This window comes from Eschscholzia californica, unplaced genomic scaffold, assembly GCF_041429995.1.
Source record: "Eschscholzia californica isolate CP2 unplaced genomic scaffold, dmEscCali1.0.p SCAF_4, whole genome shotgun sequence".
Taxonomy (NCBI): Eukaryota; Viridiplantae; Streptophyta; class Magnoliopsida; order Ranunculales; family Papaveraceae; genus Eschscholzia; species Eschscholzia californica.
The window spans coordinates 1,148,343-1,167,936 of record NW_028238461.1 but is presented as its reverse complement, the minus strand read 5'-3'; the positions used below and the strand labels follow the sequence as shown (position 1 = coordinate 1,167,936).

Below are 19,594 nucleotides of genomic sequence, written 5' to 3'. Positions count from 1 at the left end.
TCTCAGCTACAAACACTGTAGACTGTAGAGAGTGAGAAGAAGAAGAAGAAAAGTTAGAGAGAGAAAATTAAAATGTCATTTCTCTGAAACCAGTTTTGAGATCTAGGGTTTCTTTCTCAGATGTTTAACAGTTTTGAACTTCAAACCTTAGTAGAAGAAGCATCTCAATCAATAATTTGATTCAAAAACGATTTCAGGTCTTTCTCAGCTACGAATCTTGTTCTTCAATTCTTCTTTCAGGTACTTCTTTCTCTCTCTCTCTCTCTCTCTATATATATATATATATATATATATATATATTCAATTTGTTCTCCGGATTTACTTTTCATGTGATTTCCTGTTCAGTTTGAGTTATTGAACTTCCAAATTTGTCAATGTGTTGAAGTTTTGTAAGTTTTTCTTGTTTAGATCTCTGTGAATAATGTCTGAAACTTGTTAACTGTAGAATGTTGAGAGATTTAAGAGCTTCTAAGAGGAAGAAATCAAATCTTGAAGAGATTGAGAATGTACCTGTAAATCTTAAAGATTCTTCAGTAATCTCATCGACTACTGATGCAACAAGGGCCCCTTTGAATACGATTGCGGAAACTAGTCTAAACGCTAAATCTGTGTCCGAACAAGAGTCTGGTACTAGTAGAAGCAAGGTTGCCAAGACACCTTCTAAGGTTCAAGGAAAAGGAAACAGTTCTGGATGGTCACTTCGCACTCCCGAGAAACAAGGGTTAGGGTTTTCAGCTAGGACTAAATTTGGTTGGGGTCAGAAGAATGATACAGGCAAAAGTGGTGCCGAAACAGGTGATGAGGGGACTTCTGAGGTGATTCATAATTTATATCAGTTGCAGTCGTCAAGCCGTGGGGCTAGTCATGGCAATGGGGGTTTACCAAATGTAACTCCTCGTTCTGTTCGCACAACCGGAAGGTATACACCTAGCCATTCTGAATGTAGTTCGACTCAAACTACACCGACGAAGAGTATTACCAAGCATAGTAACATGGGAGTTGCTCCATCTAGTGTTTCTCGTCCTCCTATGGGTGTCGGACCTCGTCTAGGAAATACTGGTGCGTTTTCCAAAGGAATTTCAATATCTTCTACTCCAGCTTCTGTAGTTAATACAGTTGAAGTGCCTCACTTTGAGCTCAGAGAGGATCCTTCTTTCTGGATGGATCACAATGTACAGGTAAGAGAAATTAAATTTAGTTTGGGTATTAATTTCGGCCTTCGGGAATCTATTTTGGTTGGAATTGGTGAATTTAATGAAAGACTCAATTTTCTAGCCAGAACAATTGCATTTTGGCTTTGGATGATTGCGAGGAATATGGATTTGCAAATTCTGAATCAACACTTACTTGGATTTTAAAACATACTCCAGTTAAGTATTTAACATGATAACTGTTGAATATCCCAGGTTTTAATACGTCTACGCCCACTCAATAACATGGAACGGAGCTTGCATGGTTACAACAGATGTTTGAAGCAGGAGAGTGCTCAAAGCATTTCTTGGGTCGGGCAACCGGAAGCTCGATTCACATTTGATCATGTGGCATGTGAAACGATCAATCAGGTAAAGGATCTGATAAAGAAATACTCTTTCATAAACTCGACTAACAAATTGATCTATTCTTCGATGGTTCTAGCTTTTTGATGATTGTTTGGAAATTGGATTCTATGCAGGATATGCTTTTCAGAGTTGCAGGTCTACCAATGGTAGAGAATTGCCTCTCTGGATACAATAGCTGTATGTTCGCTTATGGTCAGGTACTTCTAAATGCTTGCTGCAATTCAATGTTGAAGTGCTTTAGTTTTTTATGCAACTGTGAAATGATTTTTATGTAAATAGTTGGTTAGACAACTTATTTCTTGTCTCAGTAGGAATATCGTCCAGCCTCTTGACATCATGTTCTGAGTTATTTGTTAATATGTCATTACTTACGATTGGATGAGTTTATTTCTCCACAGACGGGAAGTGGAAAGACCCATACAATGCTTGGTGAAATTGCTGACTTGGATGTGAAGCCTAGTCCAAACCGTGGGATGACACCACGCATCTTTGAATTCTTGTTTGCTAGAATAAGAGCCGTAATTTTCACCTCTCTGACAACTTTTGCTGCTTCACCTTCTACATTTTTGTTTCCAACTGGTATATGTGTCCTTCCAACCTTCTTACTGCAGGAAGAGGAAAGTCGAAGGGATGAAAAGTTGACATACAATTGCAAATGCTCCTTTTTAGAGATTTACAATGAACAAATAACAGATCTCTTGGATCCTTCATGTACTAATTTGCATGTAAGTTGGGGTTCTTTTGAAAGTTTAAGAAGCTTAGATAGTTTAAGTCTTAATCTTTTGTGACTCTGTTTCCTTGCAGCTGCGAGAAGATATGCAAAAAGGTGTTTATGTGGAGAATCTTACTGAATTTGAAGTTCAGACAGTGAATGATATTCTTACACTTCTGACCCAGGTGACCTATTTTCCGTAGCTTGTTGCTGGTTTCAAGCTGCGTCTCTCATTAATGACATTACATGCCTGTTCACTCTCTCTTCGTCTTTCATTAATTTTTAAGTACTCCTATTAGGGTGCTGCAAATAGGAAAGTGGCAGCTACAAATATGAATAGGGAGAGCAGCCGATCTCATAGTGTCTTCACATGTGTTATAGAGAGTAGGTGGGAAAAAGACTCCACTACTAACCTACGGTTTGCAAGATTAAACCTTGTAGATCTTGCTGGTTCAGAAAGGTAATGTGCTTTGCACTTGTACATAGAAACTTGATTAAGCTGGTTTGATGGTACTCATACAAACAGTTTACTTACTGAAACAGGCAGAAAACCTCTGGTGCTGAAGGAGAACGTTTAAAGGAAGCAGCTAGTATTAACAAATCACTATCCACACTTGGGTACTTTGTTTAGTACCAAATTTCTGTTTTTCTTTTTCTTATAACTCTATTGTTGTGCTGAAGCTTATAAAACTCACGTTGTTATTCGCATACACAGTCATGTAATAATGGTTCTAGTTGATGTGGCGCAAGGGAAACATCGACATATACCTTACAGAGATTCAAGGCTGACCTTTCTTCTTCAGGTCAGATTCTAAACATTTGAATAATTGGTTTGGAGTTAGCTCGGCATGATCTAAGTTATATTGTACAGGACTCGCTGGGAGGAAACTCAAAAACTATGATTATTGCTAACGTCAGCCCTTCAATCTGGTATTTGTGCTTTTTGTTGTATCAGTTTGTAATGTTATATTGTATTCTACATTTTTCTGATTAATCATTCTGTATTTGAAGCTCTGCTGCCGAAACTCTAAGCACACTCAAATTTGCCCAGAGAGCGAAATTGATTCAAAACAATGTAATGTATTGCTTATATTTGACTAATAATATAATAATATCACTGTGGTAGGAGTTCAATCTGGTAAACTGATCCTTTTTCTGTTTCGAATCCAAGGCTATTGTCAATGAAGATGCATCAGGGGATGTAATTGCATTACAACATCAGATACGGCTTTTGAAGGTCACTTTAACACTTAGAACTATGTGCTGGTGGTTTTGGTGTAGCTAGTTATTAGAAGTTGTACTTAACTTGGGTTTGTGGAACAGGAGGAGCTTGCTGTTCTCAAGCGACAGAACATATCTAGGTCTCTCTCGTTTCGCTCGGCGATCTTTGGGGAGGCTGACGAGCAAGGAGCTGATGTTGCTCTTGCACATGAAGATAGGATGCCTGGCATGGTTCTTGAGAAGTCTGATGATTCCCACAAATCTGAATCCTTGGGTATTGTGAGGTTGTCAACGAAACAGGTAACTGTTGCATCCTTAAGCACTTTAATTGTTACAGTGAGAATATATGTATGTGTTATTTCTGTTGCATGGCCATGCATTATTTTATGGTTATGACCAATGCACATTTTCTGAGCCGTAGTTGCAACCCCATGTGTTTTTTTGTGTGGATTTGATCATTGTATGTTCTTTTCATTGAAATCCATTATAGGAGTAGTTATTGATGAATGATGACATTTCTTACTTGTGCAACATTTTTGTGAGCCGTAGTTTCAACCCCATGCGTTTTTTTTGTGGATTTGATCATTGTATGTTCTTTTCATTGAAATCCATTATAGGAGTAGTTATTGATGAGTGGTGACATTTCTTACTTCTGCAACAGATGAAATCTCTGGAAACGACCCTAACAGGTGCCTTACGAAGAGAACAAATGGCTGATACCTCTACAAAGCAACTTGAAGCTGAAATTGAGCAGTTGAATCGCTTGGTAACTATTTGTCTTGGAATCAAGACCAGCTATGGTGTTTTTTTTTGCTGGCCTCCCATTTAAAGTGTTCTTACATGGATTTTGGATTTCTATCATTTATCAGGTTCGTCAGCGAGAGGAGGACACACAGTGCACCAAAATGATGCTGAAGTTTCGGGAGGATAAGATTCAAAGAATTGAGTCACTGGTTGGTGATCTGATACCACCTGATAAGTACTTATTTGAAGAGAACACTGCTCTGTCTGAAGAGCTACGGATGGTTAGAGTCAGGGTTGACAGGAACCCCGAAGTCACCCGTTTTGCGTTGGAGAACATCAGACTCCTTGAAAAACTTAGAAAGTAACTCCATTAAAGCTCATACATCTCTTAGGGTCTAGAATGACTTTTCTTTTTACCTGAAATGCTTGCATTTTGTACTAATAGGTTTCAAGATTTTTATGAAGAAGGCGAGAGAGAAATACTTCTAGCAGAAGTATCTGAACTGCGGGACCAGGTCCTTCTGAATTTTGGTTGTGATTGTTTTGTTTGTAATTTGTCCCTTATTGATTCTTATACTAATTATGAAATCCTCTATGCAGCTGCTTCAATTCCTTAATGAGCATTCCTGGCCATATAACAACCAAAATCCAATTACCCCTTCAGAGGTATGTTCTTTAGTATATAAATGTATCTTTATGCTTGCATTTCCAACACATCCAGGTAATTGATATGCATGACCCTGACAAGTACTATATGCTAACAAAATTTTCTGCATTGAAACAGGATGTTTCACTTGTTAGCAGAGAGCACGATCCTAACCAATTTGAGGTTGTGCACAATCCCACTTAAAGAACTGGTCCATATTTATTAAGTTGTCTCATCTTTCTCACATTCCTTCACTCTTTTCAGTTGACAAGAACCCAGAAAGAGTTGGAGGACTGCAGGAAGAGCCTAAATTCTTGCTTGGAGATGAATGTTAAACTAACTAGGTAATTGCACTTCGGTCCTTGACTTTCACACTGATGTGTTTACTGTTGCAGATTGCGTGTACTTCCTACTTCGTCTCAATATTCAGCTCTTAAGTTACTCGACCTACATTTGTATTCTGCAGAGAAATAGAGGATCTGCATTCTGAGTTGAACAACCATAGATCTTCACATGATGACCACAATGCTCGTTTTGAATCTTGCGAGGTGAATTGCAGTAGTCTTTCTTCTCTAATAAATTCTCAAAATTTTGAAGGTTCGCTTAGTTGTTAATGCCTGACCCTAATTTTCAGGAGTCATTAGTGCAGACAGAGACTTTCAAGAACCATTTGCATGAAGCAGTTGAGAAAGAGAAAGAGACATGGAAACATGAGAATATAGTTAAACACACAGAAGAAATCATGAATTTGCAATTGGAGTTAGATATACTAAAAGTCATTCTCCAAGAAGAGAGATCGTCTTGTATCAAGGTAGAGGAAAGAGCTTCCTGTTTGAGCAATGATCTCGAGATAGCAAAAGAAAGCAATTCACATCTCAGCACGCAACTTGAAGAGGCGATGAATGAGTTGAAGAATGCAACTTCTGTAATTGAAGCACTCGAATCCCAACAAATTCTTTCCATGGATGAGCTGGATGATATCAAGAGTACCTGCAATAATTATTTGGAGCTCCTAAGTAAGAAAGAGCGAGAAATCTTCATCTTAAAGGAAGAGCTTCATAGGCAAGAGCTAAGGTCAATCCCCTCTTTTAAGCATTCAAATGATAGTGACTCCTCGATGCAGGAAAAATTAAAGGGAATGCATGACTCTTTGGAAAAGGTCAAGAGACTAAACTCGTGGTACAAAAGCGACCGAGCGTTTCAGGCGTCCAATGAACAAGAAACTGAAGAAGTACGTAGGCAGGTCGAGGCAGAAACAGCTGAAGTGATAGTACGCCTGCAGGAAGAGCTTGTGAGTCTTCAGCAGCAAGTCCACACCTACAGTGAGAAAGAGGTACAGAGTAAAGAAACTTTGATGATGCTAGAGAAAGAAAAGGAAGATCTCAAAGAGATGCTATATCTGATGACCCAAGAAAATGAGAGGTCACAGGAACATATCAAGAAGAAAGATGTGAAACTAAGTAAATTATCCGATGAATGTGAAAGACTAGCTTTCGAGATTGAAGAAGCTATTTATGATGGGCATGAATCACTGAAGGATGCTTCTGACCAGGTGACCCTAATATCCTGTTCATTCCCTCAAAGAACTTTAATCAGTGAGCATGTAGGAAGGATGATAAAAACTTTGTCAGAGAAAAAACTTTTGATTGCTGGATTGCAAAGGAGTCTGGAGGAAGCACAGACAATTAGGAGTGATATGGAGTTGAAGCTCAAGTCTTTGCGGGGGGCGGCTCTAGCTATAACTGAAGCACAACAGCAAGAAAGCAGGGAGAAGGAGAAAGAAGTTTTCATGTTGACTTCACAGTTGGGTGAAAAAACATCAATGATAACTGAGTTGGAGAAGAGAATTAAGACAAGAGAAAAACAGATCAATAAAGCAGAAATTTGTGCGACGGTTGGTTTTGTAATTGTGAAGAGATTGTCTGAGAAAAACACTGATAACCTAGATGCTTTGGAGCACAGAAATAACCAGCTTTACGAGACCATAGCGCTGAATCAGAAGAAGGATGCTCTTTGCATAAAACAGATTTCTGTCATTAAACAAGCAGAGCAGGAGATCCAAGCTTTGAGATTAGAATTGGAATACGCTGAAGAAAGATGCGCAAGTCTAAAATCTAAACTTTTGGAAGAGGAGGAAAGTGTTCGTGTGATGGAAAGGAAGCTGGTTGAGGTTGAGAACAGTGATATTTTGAAAACAAAGGAGAAGCTTGATGAATTTAAAGTGGGCATTTCCGCACTCAGCTCGTGCATGAACACATATACTGAACAAGATGAAGGATCTCAAGCAGTGGGCACCCCACACTTTCGTGCTTCGTCATGTCAAAGTGGTGTGTCTGAGGGACAGGTAAGCATATTCTTTCCTTTCTAACAGCATCTTGGAACAGTATACAATCAATTAGCTTGTGATTATCATGGCACCTTAAATATGTTATTTAGTCATATCCGGAGACTTTTGCAGGCTGAGATTGAGACATGTGAAGCCATCAGTAAGAAAGAGTCATATGTTGTTGGGAATGGTCATAAAGATGTCTGCGACAAAGATAGAACCATTATTCTTCTGAAAAAAGAGGTTGAGTCTGCACTTGTCAGCTTGAGAGAAGTACAAGCACAAATGGACAAACTACTTGCAGAAAAGGAGGAGATTAGGGAGTCTGAGATACATAGTCGAAAGGGCATGGAATGTATCACTGCTCAGGTTCTTATGCTGCAAGCAGAAACAGATACTGCAGCAGAATTATCTAATCTCAAAATAGCGGGGTTGGATCAAAAGTTTCAGAAGATAGAAGAGAGAGTAAAAGAAGTTAAATCTTTTTGGTTCCAGGAAAAAGAGGTAACATGAGTCCTTTTAATGAATTGTGAAGGTAATTTGGCCTTTAAGTTTATAAGAGTATATAAAATTGGTTCTGAATCTCACTCTCCCCAAATGTCTGTGCAGATGCTAGAAACTGAGTTGCTCGATTCGAGGGTGATGGAAGCACAGAAAACCGCTGAGGTTTCTAGTTTGCTTGCTAAACTTGAGGAGGCTCAGGAAACCATGTACCACGCTGAAATGATGGTAAATGCGCTGATGGCAAAAAATGAAACTTCTAAGCTAGAAATAGAAAGGCTGAAAAAATTAGAGACCACATTAACCAATGAGAAAGACTCTTTAATCCATGAAATACAAAGCTTGCAATCCTCAAGTGCTCAAAAAGATCAGCAGTATGATAATTTAGAAAGGCAACTCTCCTCGGAACTCTCAGAAATGAGGAGCATAGTTGTAGAACTGGAGGATACTATTACAGAGCTCCAGGCTGCATATAAGGCGGAATTCGGATTAGTAATCAGTGATTTCCAGTGCTTGAAGTCTCAGATTTTAAACTCCACAGACCTAACAAGATCATGGTTGGAGGATATCTGGTCTGAGATAATTGCCAAAGATTGTGCTGTCTCTGTATTACACCTCTGTTACATGGGTGTTCTGTTGGAAGCGGTTAATGGGATAAATGCAGAAAATGGATTGCTTCATCATGGCTTGTGTGAATCAAACTCCGTAATTGCTGATCTGAAGGAGCACAATTTTAAATCACAAAAGGAACTCGAAATGTGTAGAATCCTCAAAGGGAAACTTCTGGTCGACATTAAGAACAGCTTTGATCGTATCTCAAGAAAAGAAGATGAGACAGGAAAATTTAGTGCCAAGCTTAGTGATTTTGAGAAGAAAATAATGGATTTACAACTTCAAGAAGAGTTGATGCTGACTAGGTCAAAGTCTATGGGTTCTGAGCTTGCTCTATTGATGAAAGATTTAGAACTAAATAACGTGAATTCTTTCACGGCGCTCTTGCATCAGGAGAAGTTGCTCAAAGATAAAGAGGAACTTGATATATTGGAATCAACTGCCAAAGGCTTTGAATCATTAATCCTGGCATCAGAGTTAAAAGAGATGGGTGTTCAAAAAGCAGCTTTGGATAGACAGCAAGGGACATACAGACAAATCCTTGAAAATATAAAGAAGGAAATTATCTATTTAAAGGTAGAAGCAGAAGTAGAGAAGCAATTGCGCTCAGATATGGAAGTCGATGTTGCTTTTGCCAATAAAGTAGTTGAAGAAACAGTTGCTGGAAAAGATATCCTATTACGTGAGCTGGAACAGTGCGGTTCAAGGCTTGCAGAAACAGATGAATTGAATAAGGCCCTTGTTCAAGATATTGAATCACTCCGCGAAGTTTCTTGCATAAATGATAAATTAAATGATGAACTTGAGGAAGTCAGGGAGATTAAAGAGATATTATCATCTCAGGTTCAAGAACTAAAATCTGAAATAAGCACCATACAGGATGAGAATGAGAATTTGGAAATTGAAATAAAGAAAGTGAATGATAACTACTGCCAAATCCTTGAAGATTTTCAGGAGCAGAAATCGGAGATTGAAACTTCTTGTACCCGTATGGAGGAATTTAATCAGGAAAAAAATATGCTGCAAAATAAAATTAGCACACTGGAAACTTACATTGTCAGCTTACAAACTGATCGTGACACGAGAGATAAAGAGTTTGAGACAATTCAACATTCTCAATCAATTATGGTGGAAGAGCTTAATTCGAAAAGCAAGGATTTAGAAATCCATGTCCAAAAGATCAATTCCTTGCGGGAAGAAAATGGTTCCCTGAGAAGCAAGCTAATGTCTAATGAGCAGGATAAGGACCGCATTTTTACCATGCTGACTTTGAAGGCTAAGAGCTGTTCTGATTCATTCCATGCAGTAAATATGACCGGGAACAAAATAGTTCAAGTAATTAATGACAAGAATATTGTACTATTAGATCAAATGTTTAGTGAAATCTGCGACAGTGAAGCAAGGGTATCTAAGTTCATTGAGGAGTGTGAGTGCTTGGAGAAGTTTGCCAGAGATTTGATATCTGAAAACTTATACCTCCAAACCGAGCTTTCAAGGAAAGATGAAGTCCTGAAAGGCCTGTCATTTGATATAAGTTTGTTGCAGGAGTCAGCATCTAATGCTAAAGACCAGAAGGATGAATTATTACAAATGATGGGTTTGATGGAGGGATTAGAAAATGACCTTGCATTTAAATCATCTGAGCTTGAAGAAGCCGCCACTTACACCCAAAAACTGGAGGTTCAGTTGCAGGAGAAACGCAACTTATGCTCGATTCTTGAAATGGATATCTCTATAGAGCGCGAGTCACTTAAACTCCTACGGAGTGAGAATGTTGAACTGAGAGCTCAGATGGAGGATATCTTTGTAGCAAAAGGTTCTATTGAGGAGGAGGTAGTGATGAGAAGCAAGGTAGCAGAAAGGTTGGAAGAGGAAATCTTTCAAATGGATAGCACACTAAGTCAAACGAATACTTTACTTGATGGATTAAAGAATGATTTGAACAAAGTCACCACTGAGAGAGATCAGCTGAACTATGAGGTGCTTGCATTGAAAGAGAAGCTAGAAAGTGCACAAACTTTAGCTGAAGAAAATGAAGCTGTTGCTGTTGAAGCACGAGAGGTTTGACACGATTTTGTAGTTTTTTTTTCTCCGTACTGCTTCATCTCTCTCTTTCTCTCTTAGTTTTGTCTCATGTATGTTTGTCAACCTCAGATTGCCGAGTCAAGAAGGAACTACGCAGAAGAGAAGGAAGAGGAGGTGAAGTTGCTGGAGAGATCTGTGGAAGAACTAGAGTCTACAGTTGATGTTTTGGAAAACAAGGTGAATTTTAAATTTCATCTACTTATCTGATACTCTTTTAGTTATGGCGTGATTCAGTGTTCATTGTGCTCGCACACCTGAACTTCCTATGTGTTAGGTGGACATTGTTAAAGGGGAGGCTGAAAGGCAAAGGTTGGAGAGGGAGGAACTAGAAATGGAGCTTCAGTCAATAAGAAATCAAATGCAGAGCATTATGAGTGAAGATGCAGTCATGCATAGGTCGGTTTTTTGTCATATTTGTTACCCCTGTTTATAAAATAACCAAGTAAAAATTATGGCACGGAGAGACCAACATTTTTTTTCTGTTTTCATAGGTCGCTTGAAGAGAAAGAGACAGACTTACGAGAAGCCAGACAACAAATAAAGGATCTTGAGAAGAATATCACCGACAAAGATGCCGAGGTATTACATTTTCCTTGCATGGATGTGTTAGTGCTATGGGAATTCATTTTGTGCAAAAATTATCAGAATCACTTCCACGTATTTAGTTCTGGCTAAGAGTACCACATTGTTTGTCCAACATTACTGAGGCTTACACTTTTTATCCTTTCTTCTTATTTGGGTGTGTGCCTTTGTTTTCTGGATGCAGATTATCCAGTGCAGAGCTCATATATCTGAGCTAAATTTACATGCAGATGCACAGGCACGTGAATACAAGCAAAAGGTCAGTTACGTCTTATAGTTGTAAACTAGAGGCTCCAGTACAAGTTCTTCGGTGGATTATGTGAAACTTTGTTCTTCAGTTCTTATTTTTTCTATATTTCTCCACTTCATTATCTAATCGATGAATAATAAAACCAGTTTAAAGCATTGGAAGCCATGGCGGAATCTGTCAAACCTGAACCTGCATCCACCCATTTTGCCAACTCATTATCAACCAAACCAGAGAAAAATGCAGTGAAATCCAGGGGTTCAGGTTCCCCTTTTAAATGCATTGGGTTGGGCTTAGCTCAGCAAATGAACTCCGAAAAAGACGAAGAACTTACCGCAGGAAGGCATCGGATCGAGGAGCTTGAAGCGCTGGCTGCAAATCGTCAGAAGGAGGTCAGACTATCAACCATGTAGTTTGCTTTTTATCTTTTATATGAACAAATTCACATCTCAGTTTTGACATGATTTTTCTGGACTATATTTCAGATATTCATGTTAAATGCAAGACTTGCAGCAGCAGAAAGCATGACCCACGATGTAATTCGGGATTTACTAGGAGTGAAGCTGGATATGACCAACTATGCTGTAAGATTAATAACCTTAAACTTTTCTTAAGTTTTTTCATCATGCATAGAGTTCTTTTGGTTTATTAACTGTTCAGACCTTTCTTGCTATAGAAGTCCACAGACCTGCTAACTATTTTTTCCTGTTAAATGATAGTCACTATTGGATCATCAACAAGTGCAAAGACTTACTGAGAAGGCTCGGCCTCATGGGGATGAATCTGTAGGCAGGGTAAAATTACTCTTGTGAAACATTAAGTGGTTGTGGTTTCATATTTTGTTTTCCCAAAACTTTTGTTTTCTGAAATACTGTTTTCTGCAGGACCAGGAGGTTGTGAAACTAAAGCAGCAGCTGCATGAGTTCATTGAAGAGAGACAAGCGTGAGTAACTGTTGCAGAAAATTATCCATCTCTCTGATATTCTTAATGTCTTTTTTCTAAGTAGAGTGAGATTTTGTTTTAGATGGCTGGAGGAAATAAACCGAAGACATGCTGAAATGGTGGCTCTACAAGCTACTTCCGAAAATCTGCGACACCGTGATCACTTGCTCTCGACTGAAAATGATGTGCTGAAGGTCTGTAATATGCTTGTCTATGTTGCTGGCTACTTCACTGTGGTAGTAAACTTTTGGTTATCTAATCTTATGCCTATTCTCAACTTTGTAGATGGAGAATGTAAACCATAAGAAAAGGGTGATTGAACTTGAAGTCGAAGTTAAAAAGTTGTCAGGACAGCAGAATCTTCAGCAGCGAATTCACCACCATGCCAAAATTAAGGTAAGACTTGGACCTCCTATTGATCTTTATTATGGTTTCGAATATCAAACCAGAGAAGCTTGGAAACCAGGCGAACTAAGAAACCTATAAATTATCTATTGTTCTTTCTTTTCTGCTCTTCTCTTAAGCTCATGGTCATTAACTTATTACAATTTATTTAATGCAACAGGAAGAAAATAATGTTCTAAAGGTTCAAAATGAAGATTTAAGTGCTAAGCTCCGAAGGACAGAGACTTTTCTTTCACGAGTGAAGGAGGAACTTGCTCGCTATCGTGCATCTAATGGAAATGCTCCCTTTATAAATTTTGATGAGGAACAACGACTGAAAAGCAAACTAAATGTTAGTATCTAACGACAACAAACATTTTCTGTTCTTTGATCTTTGGCCCAAATGATTTTACAATTCAAATAATTGGTATTAGTAAGCCTAAAAGGGAGTGCTTTGTGACTATAAAACAGGAAACCGAAGAGGAGAAACTCCAATTAGCACAAAAGCTATTGAGCTTGTGCACGAAAATTTTGAAGGTAAAATTAAAGTCCCATTCTAGTTATAACCGTTTGATGTCAAAAATTAAAGTTATGACTTAGAAAATTAAAGTCCCATTCTAGTTATAACCGTTTGATGTCAAAAATTACAGGCAGCAGGAATTAATAGACCATTATCTGATGGAAGTCTCACAGTGGCAGAAGATGCACTTGATCAGCTGACGAGTCGGGTTGCTTCCCTACAAAGAGAACTTCAAGATATGGAGTTCAAGGTGGCATTTTCTTTCAACCTCTGCTCTTTTCCTTTCTTTTCGACCAAAAACAAGATCAGTACACTTATTAGTTTAACTCATCGAATCAGTTCATCGAATACAGCAACTCAAGTTAACAAGGAATTGGTTTTATTTCTGTTCTTGTTTTTTGTCTACAGAGTAGAATAACCAGTGAGCGAATTCGATTATCAGAGCTAAAGCAACATTCATCTCCATTAGGTTCAAGAACAGATGAGAACTGTAAAACACCAGAAAGAGGATGTCGGAGTCCATTTCTAACTGCATTAGGTCGATAATAAACCCAACGCCTTAACAAGAGACGAAGCTTAATCTGCAACGGTTAGTATTTAGCTAACAGTCAGGAGTTTTTAGTTCGCGGGCTCTTTCCGTTTTTGTAATTATATTGTTGTATAAGGATAACGAAAGAAGAAGGCTTTACGATCTGCAAAATGTTGTAGTTGGTTGAACTGCCACAATTGTTTCATATTGTAGCTGTGAATATGCTTATTCATTTATATATATACTGTTAAGTTTGTGGCCATCCAACTCAAAACCAATTGGCTATGAGTGGAGAGGACCTATTCTTTATATTTTTGGTTGCTAGTTACTCTTTCTCCCATGTGGGACTATTCTCACACGCCCCCTCACGTGTGGCGTTCTTTGAGCCTAACACGTGTGTTTTTTTTCTTTACGGGTGACGTGGAGCACGTGTGGCTTTTAAGCCTATCACGTGTGGGCCTAGCTCTGATACCATGTTAAGTTTGTGGCCATCCAACTCAAAACCAATTGGCTATGAGTGGAGAGGACCTATTCTTTATATTTTTTGGTTGCTAGTTACAACAAGGTCCAAATCCCGTGCCAACCTATCCTCCATACACCACACCACCTCTCTCTCACCTGTTCCCACCTCTTACGCCAAAGCCCTAACTGATCCAAATTGGTTGCATGCCATGCAAACCGAGTATTCGGCTTTACAGGATAATGAAACATGGGAACTGGTTCCCCGACCACACGATCACCCTGTTATCCGCTGCATGTGGTTATTTAGGCACAAATTCAAATCAGATGGGACATTGGAACGTTATAAAGCACGGTTAGTGGTTAATGGTAATTCTCAAACGGTCGGTGTGGATTGTGATGAAACTTTTAGTCTGGTGGTCAAACCTGCTACTATTCGTGCAGTTTTGTCTTTGGCTGTGTCACGGGCTTGGTCTATTCATCAACTTGATGTCAAGAATGCTTTTCTACACGGGGAACTAAATGAGACGGTCTTTATGCATCAACCACCGGGTTTCTATGATAAACAGTTTCCTAATCATGTTTGCCGCCTGAAGAAATCGTTGTATGGTCTAAAACAGGCTCCACGGGCTTGGTACACCCGTTTTGCAAATTTTATCACGTCCAAAGGGTTTCACAGTAGCACATGCGACCAGTCTCTATTCGTTTATCATCAGGATGCTTCGAATATTGCTTATTTATTATTATATGTCGATGATATTGTTCTTACAGCTTCTAATGATCGTCTTTTGAACGACATTATTGGCACACTCTCACGAGAGTTTGCCATGACGGATTTAGGCCGTTTACATCATTTTTTGGGGATAAAAGTTACTCAGCAGAAACACGACATATTCTTGTCTCAAGCCCAGTATGCTAAAGACATAATAGCCCGCGCGTCTATGTCATCTTGCAAACCATGTGCTACACCTGTTGATCTCTCTTCTAAGCTTAGTGCAACTGATGGTCCATTGTTCTCTGACCCGACCTTGTATCGAAGTCTTGCGGGTGCTTTGCAGTACTTGACGTTCACTCGGCCAGATTTGTCATATGCAGTTCAACAGGTTTGCCTCTTTATGCATGAACCTCGAGAGCCTCACTTTGCATTTATGAAGCGCATAATCCGGTATTTACAAGGCACACTCGAATATGGTTTACGCATTGTTAAGTCAGGCTCACATGATTTAATTGCTTACTCTGATGCGGATTGGGGTGGCTGTCCAGATTCAAGACGTTCTACATCAGGTTATTGTGTATTTCTTGGTGACAATCTTATTTCGTGGTCTGCTAAAAGACAACCTACAGTCTCGCGTTCTAGTGCAGAAGCCGAGTATCGAGGTGTCGCTAATGCAGTGGCTGAAACGTCGTGGATTCGAAATTTACTTCTCGAACTCCATACTCCATTGCAGCGTGCATCAATAGTGTTTTGTGACAATGTTTCAGCAGTTTATTTGTCCAATAATCCGGTTCAACATCAACGAACAAAACACATAGAGATAGATATACACTTCGTTCGAGAGAAGGTTCGTCTTGGACATATCAGAGTTCTTCATGTCCCTTCCGCTTTGCAGTATGCGGATATTTTCACCAAAGGATTATCTCGGGAGTTATTCCAGTCGTTTCGGTCCAGCTTGAGCGTCTGTCCTCCGCCCGCTCAAACTGAGGGGGTGTCTTAGCAGCCGATAATATGCCTATATTTTAGGATTAGATAGTGTTTGTTATTTAGAGATAATCTTGTATAATTATGTGTATATCTCTTCCTATTTTGATGGTTGTATTCTTCCCTATATATAGGGCCTTTGATTGTGAATAATGACAGACAGAAAACATTACAATCTTCAATTACTTTTATATACATGAATGAAAATTAAAAGTTATTTTCATTCATTTCAATTAGTCCAAGTTTCATCTCTTTAGGGTTTTGTTTTCTTCCCACCTTATTCGTACATTACTAAATTTTTTCAACATATACGAAGTTGGTAATCTATTGCTCGTCCGACTGCTTGCATATCACCTATAAAGTTGATCTTTGTTTATGAGCGCATATTCACTTACACAATACTCAAACGAACTTCATAACTTAGTTAGGTTAAGCTTGAATCGTTGTTCGACTTTCAGTATAGATTTGATTCGATTAAGTTTTCTTGTCACCCAAAGAAATATTCAATAGGGTAAACTAAACCACCTCTACGAAATCATGTATAAATTAGAAATTCTATTAGAAGAAACATATGGAGCTTAAATTCAACTTTTGGGTCATGATTCTGCAAAAGACTGGATTGTTCATGACTCATGAGGATAATTTCATGGACCTACCCGCCACTTTCATTAGGTTTTTATTAAAAATATATGAACAAATAAATCATCTATAAAGTTGTGGGGCATGAGAAAATTATAATGTAAGTTCAAATTAATCACGCAACTAAACACGATTAGCCTTTGTATTATTCGAAAGCACTTGTCATGATCCTCTTAGGATTCTTTTCATCATCTTGTCGTTTACCATCGACCAAAAAAAAAACTAGAACAACGCAACCGTGGGCGAATCAATCTTCTCACTTTTAGTCTTCTATATTTTCCTTTAGAAATTTCAGTTGTCATTATTGGTTGTTAAAACTGTCTAGAATAAGGTCAAGATTTTGTTTAATTGTGTCTCAAGTTAACTCATGCTTTGAACTTCAAATGTTAAATTCAACCTTTAATATTTTCTGGTCGGAATGTTATATTCTACTTTTTATAAGTCAATTGTGTTTGATAAACTTGCGTGTGGAGTAACCGTAACTGAAATTTCTTTGTTTTTTTCCTCGTTATATTAGACTAATTTCTTATATATCTTCTATTTTAGTAGTGCATCCTATAAAACCTTCTCCTTTTTATTTCGTTTGTCATTTTCGAATTCTTGGTGCATCAGTCAAAGTAGCATGATTAGAGGGACAATATTGATATGATCATTTTTTTTTCTTTTTTATGAATGATGTGTTTTGGTTAAATATTAGGGCATTCTAACTATTAAAAGGTCAATAACATGAAAAAGATAATATATTCCTTTCTTATACTACAAGTTATGAACTATATTAATCCTTATTCTTATTTTATTTATACAAAACTATTTAATTTTGGTGGATGCTTTGAGGCATCCCGTTTCGGATGGGGGGCATGACTTGAGGGTCAATCTTGTCTGACCCAATAAAATGACGTTAGAGCAATCTTTAAAAACATCTCCGGTCAGATACTCAAGAACCAAAAATATTTAAAAAAAATTCTGAGTGTCTAAGTATTAATTAAGAACTTCTTTTATACATAGCAAAATAGAGATATTCTAAACATATTTAAAGTGTCTTCTTCAGAGTTTCTTTTAAAATGTCTTGTTGATAGTGAAATTTTTTATCAGGTAAAATTTTGAAGTTTGTTGAGTTGACATTTTTTTTAATTTGTTGAAAGGAGTTGACATTTAGAGACACTTAAAATAACACTCCAAATTTAGGTGTCTTTCTGAAAATTTTTGAGTGTCTAACATAATGTCTCGTAAAGAACTTTTTTTTTTTAGCAAAAATTCTAAATTTTATGTGACATTTTAAATTTTAGAAGTTGGTTGCCTATTGGAGATGCTTGAAGTCCAAAGTATCAACAAGCTTACTTTTTTTGTCACTCTTAATCTTTTCTTCAACACTGCCTCCATCCACAACTACATTTCACCTCTAGTGGTGTAGATAAAAAGAAAACAAACAAATTTTGGTTTGGAGACTAAATTAGGCAGTCTTCTAGTCAATTTATAGTCAAATTAGATTATCCAAAGTCTTTATGACCTCAACAAAAAATAAATGTCCCAAAACACACCAAAATTATAAAAAATTGCATTTTTTTTAAAAAAATTTATCCCATTCCCACTTCAACACGAATATTCTGCACGTTTTTATATCCAAATTTCGTTATCTAGTTATCAAATGTAGTTTATGGTAATCATGAAATTAGCTTAATGAGGTAAAAGACTTTGAAAAATGTTATTTATGATTTACATTATCTGACAGTAATTTGATTAGAGTTATTTAATCAAAATTTAGATCATTGTTTAATAATAAGATAACCATATATGTTGTTTATATTTTCCCAAGAACTTTAGTTTTGGGCTTTGGAAATGTCTCAAAATGGAACTTCACATGGAAACTGAGGGATCTTTTGATCTTAACACTTGTGAAAACATTAAACTATAAATGATCTAAAAAGACTTTGGGTATAGTGTTCTTTGGTTTGTCGGTAAAAGAAATTCCCTCTGTCATTCTTTACTTTCATCTCTCTCTCTCTCTCTCTCTCTCTCTCTCTCTCTCTCTCTCTCTCTCTCTCTCTCTCTCTCTCTCTCTCTCTCTCTCTCTCTCTCTCTCTCTCTCTCTCTCTCTCTCTCTCTCTCTCTCTCTCTCTCTCTAGGGTTAGGGTATGTATGGACCAATGAGTGATCATCCACATGGAAACCATGATAAGAGACATAATCTAGGGGTAGTCCTGCAATGGGATCTTGTCCAACCCCTAGCTTTTGTCAGGTGAACTTCCCCTTCAAATTAGTGGGACCTCCTCCTCCTCCCCTTTCTCCTTCTTTCATTGGGAATGGTATAGAAACCTCCACAACTAGGGTTCTTACTTCTTCCTTAATTCGATCTTCCTCTTGTTTTTCTTGATATTCTTTCTGGGTTTCACTTTCATTCCTTAACAATACATGCAACCATATAATAACTCCATTAAAAGGTCTCCTATTTTTGTTCTCTTTGGCCTCATTAGCTCTTATATTATTTTCTTAATGATTTCTGAAGAATGATTGATGTATTTATATAAGTTAATTTTATTTTGGTTTCCAATATTTGTTTTTTTTTTGTTGAAGGGTTTCCAATATTTGTTGTGTTTCAAAAAAAATAAAAAAATAAAATGAACTCTTGTGGTATTGTTTTTTTTTCCAAAATGTACTCTTGTGGTATTGTTGTTATATTATTTTTTCCATTTATCTACCTCATCTTTTTTTGCTCTCGTCCACATCATCCTTTCGCTTCACATCATCCTTTCACTCTACATCATCAAACTTTCTATTTCGTGCACCCTGCCTCTCCTTCTTGGTGTTGATGGCAGCAACTTTGGTGGTGGTAATGGTGCTAAGAGAAGATCTTTGTTTTTATTTGAAGGTCGGATAAAGTTATCGACCGGCGACATCCTACTTACGCATGTGAAAAAGAACAAGAAGAGGTGAGGTGGAAAGAAGAGACGTTTTGATAATGTGGAGTGAGAGCTAGGGTGATGCAGATGAAAGAAAAAGAGTTGAAGCGGGTAAATGAGAAAAAAAAACCAACATGAACTTGGTTGTAAGAAACCAACACGAATTGCAAACGCTTATGCGTTATGGGAACTAAAATGGCTAACTGGTCCTAAATTGGAGACTAAAACAAAATTAACCTAAAAGCAATGACTTTTAATTAAGAGGAAAAAAATGTTATTCTAATAGATT

At 37.7% G+C, this 19,594-nt stretch overlaps 1 protein-coding gene across 1 annotated transcript; it reads left to right on the top strand.

Annotated features, from left to right (window-relative positions):
• Positions 1–32: 32 nt before the first annotated feature.
• POK2 (phragmoplast orienting kinesin 2) lies at positions 33–13,873 on the top strand. The gene is made up of 38 exons (XM_086674040.1): positions 33–240; positions 446–1,178; positions 1,407–1,562; positions 1,673–1,756; positions 1,958–2,077; positions 2,171–2,284; positions 2,364–2,456; positions 2,571–2,731; positions 2,815–2,889; positions 2,987–3,074; positions 3,143–3,201; positions 3,283–3,346; positions 3,443–3,508; positions 3,595–3,792; positions 4,154–4,258; positions 4,362–4,597; positions 4,682–4,751; positions 4,837–4,902; positions 5,021–5,065; positions 5,147–5,226; positions 5,349–5,430; positions 5,517–7,226; positions 7,341–7,712; positions 7,818–10,382; positions 10,476–10,583; positions 10,681–10,802; positions 10,898–10,985; positions 11,173–11,247; positions 11,385–11,627; positions 11,721–11,819; positions 11,955–12,029; positions 12,120–12,178; positions 12,261–12,372; positions 12,464–12,574; positions 12,744–12,914; positions 13,034–13,099; positions 13,213–13,332; positions 13,491–13,873. Exons 2-38 carry the CDS (start codon positions 447–449, stop codon positions 13,626–13,628), a joined length of 8,928 nt encoding a protein of 2,975 aa, XP_086530166.1. The 5' UTR covers positions 33–240; position 446; the 3' UTR covers positions 13,629–13,873.
• Positions 13,874–19,594: the final 5,721 nt, after the last annotated feature.

What these genes read in the sequence shown, in the direction of transcription:
- POK2 (XM_086674040.1), top strand. Translation starts at nt 447, where the DNA reads ATGTTGAGAGATTTAAGAGCTTCTAAGAGGAAGAAATCAAATCTTGAA. An exon ending in CGAAATTGATTCAAAACAAT is followed by an intron (nt 3,347 to 3,442) that starts GTAATGTATTGC and finishes TTCGAATCCAAG; the next exon opens with GCTATTGTCAATGAAGATGC. An exon ending in CTGAAAATGATGTGCTGAAG is followed by an intron (nt 12,373 to 12,463) that starts GTCTGTAATATG and finishes TCAACTTTGTAG; the next exon opens with ATGGAGAATGTAAACCATAA.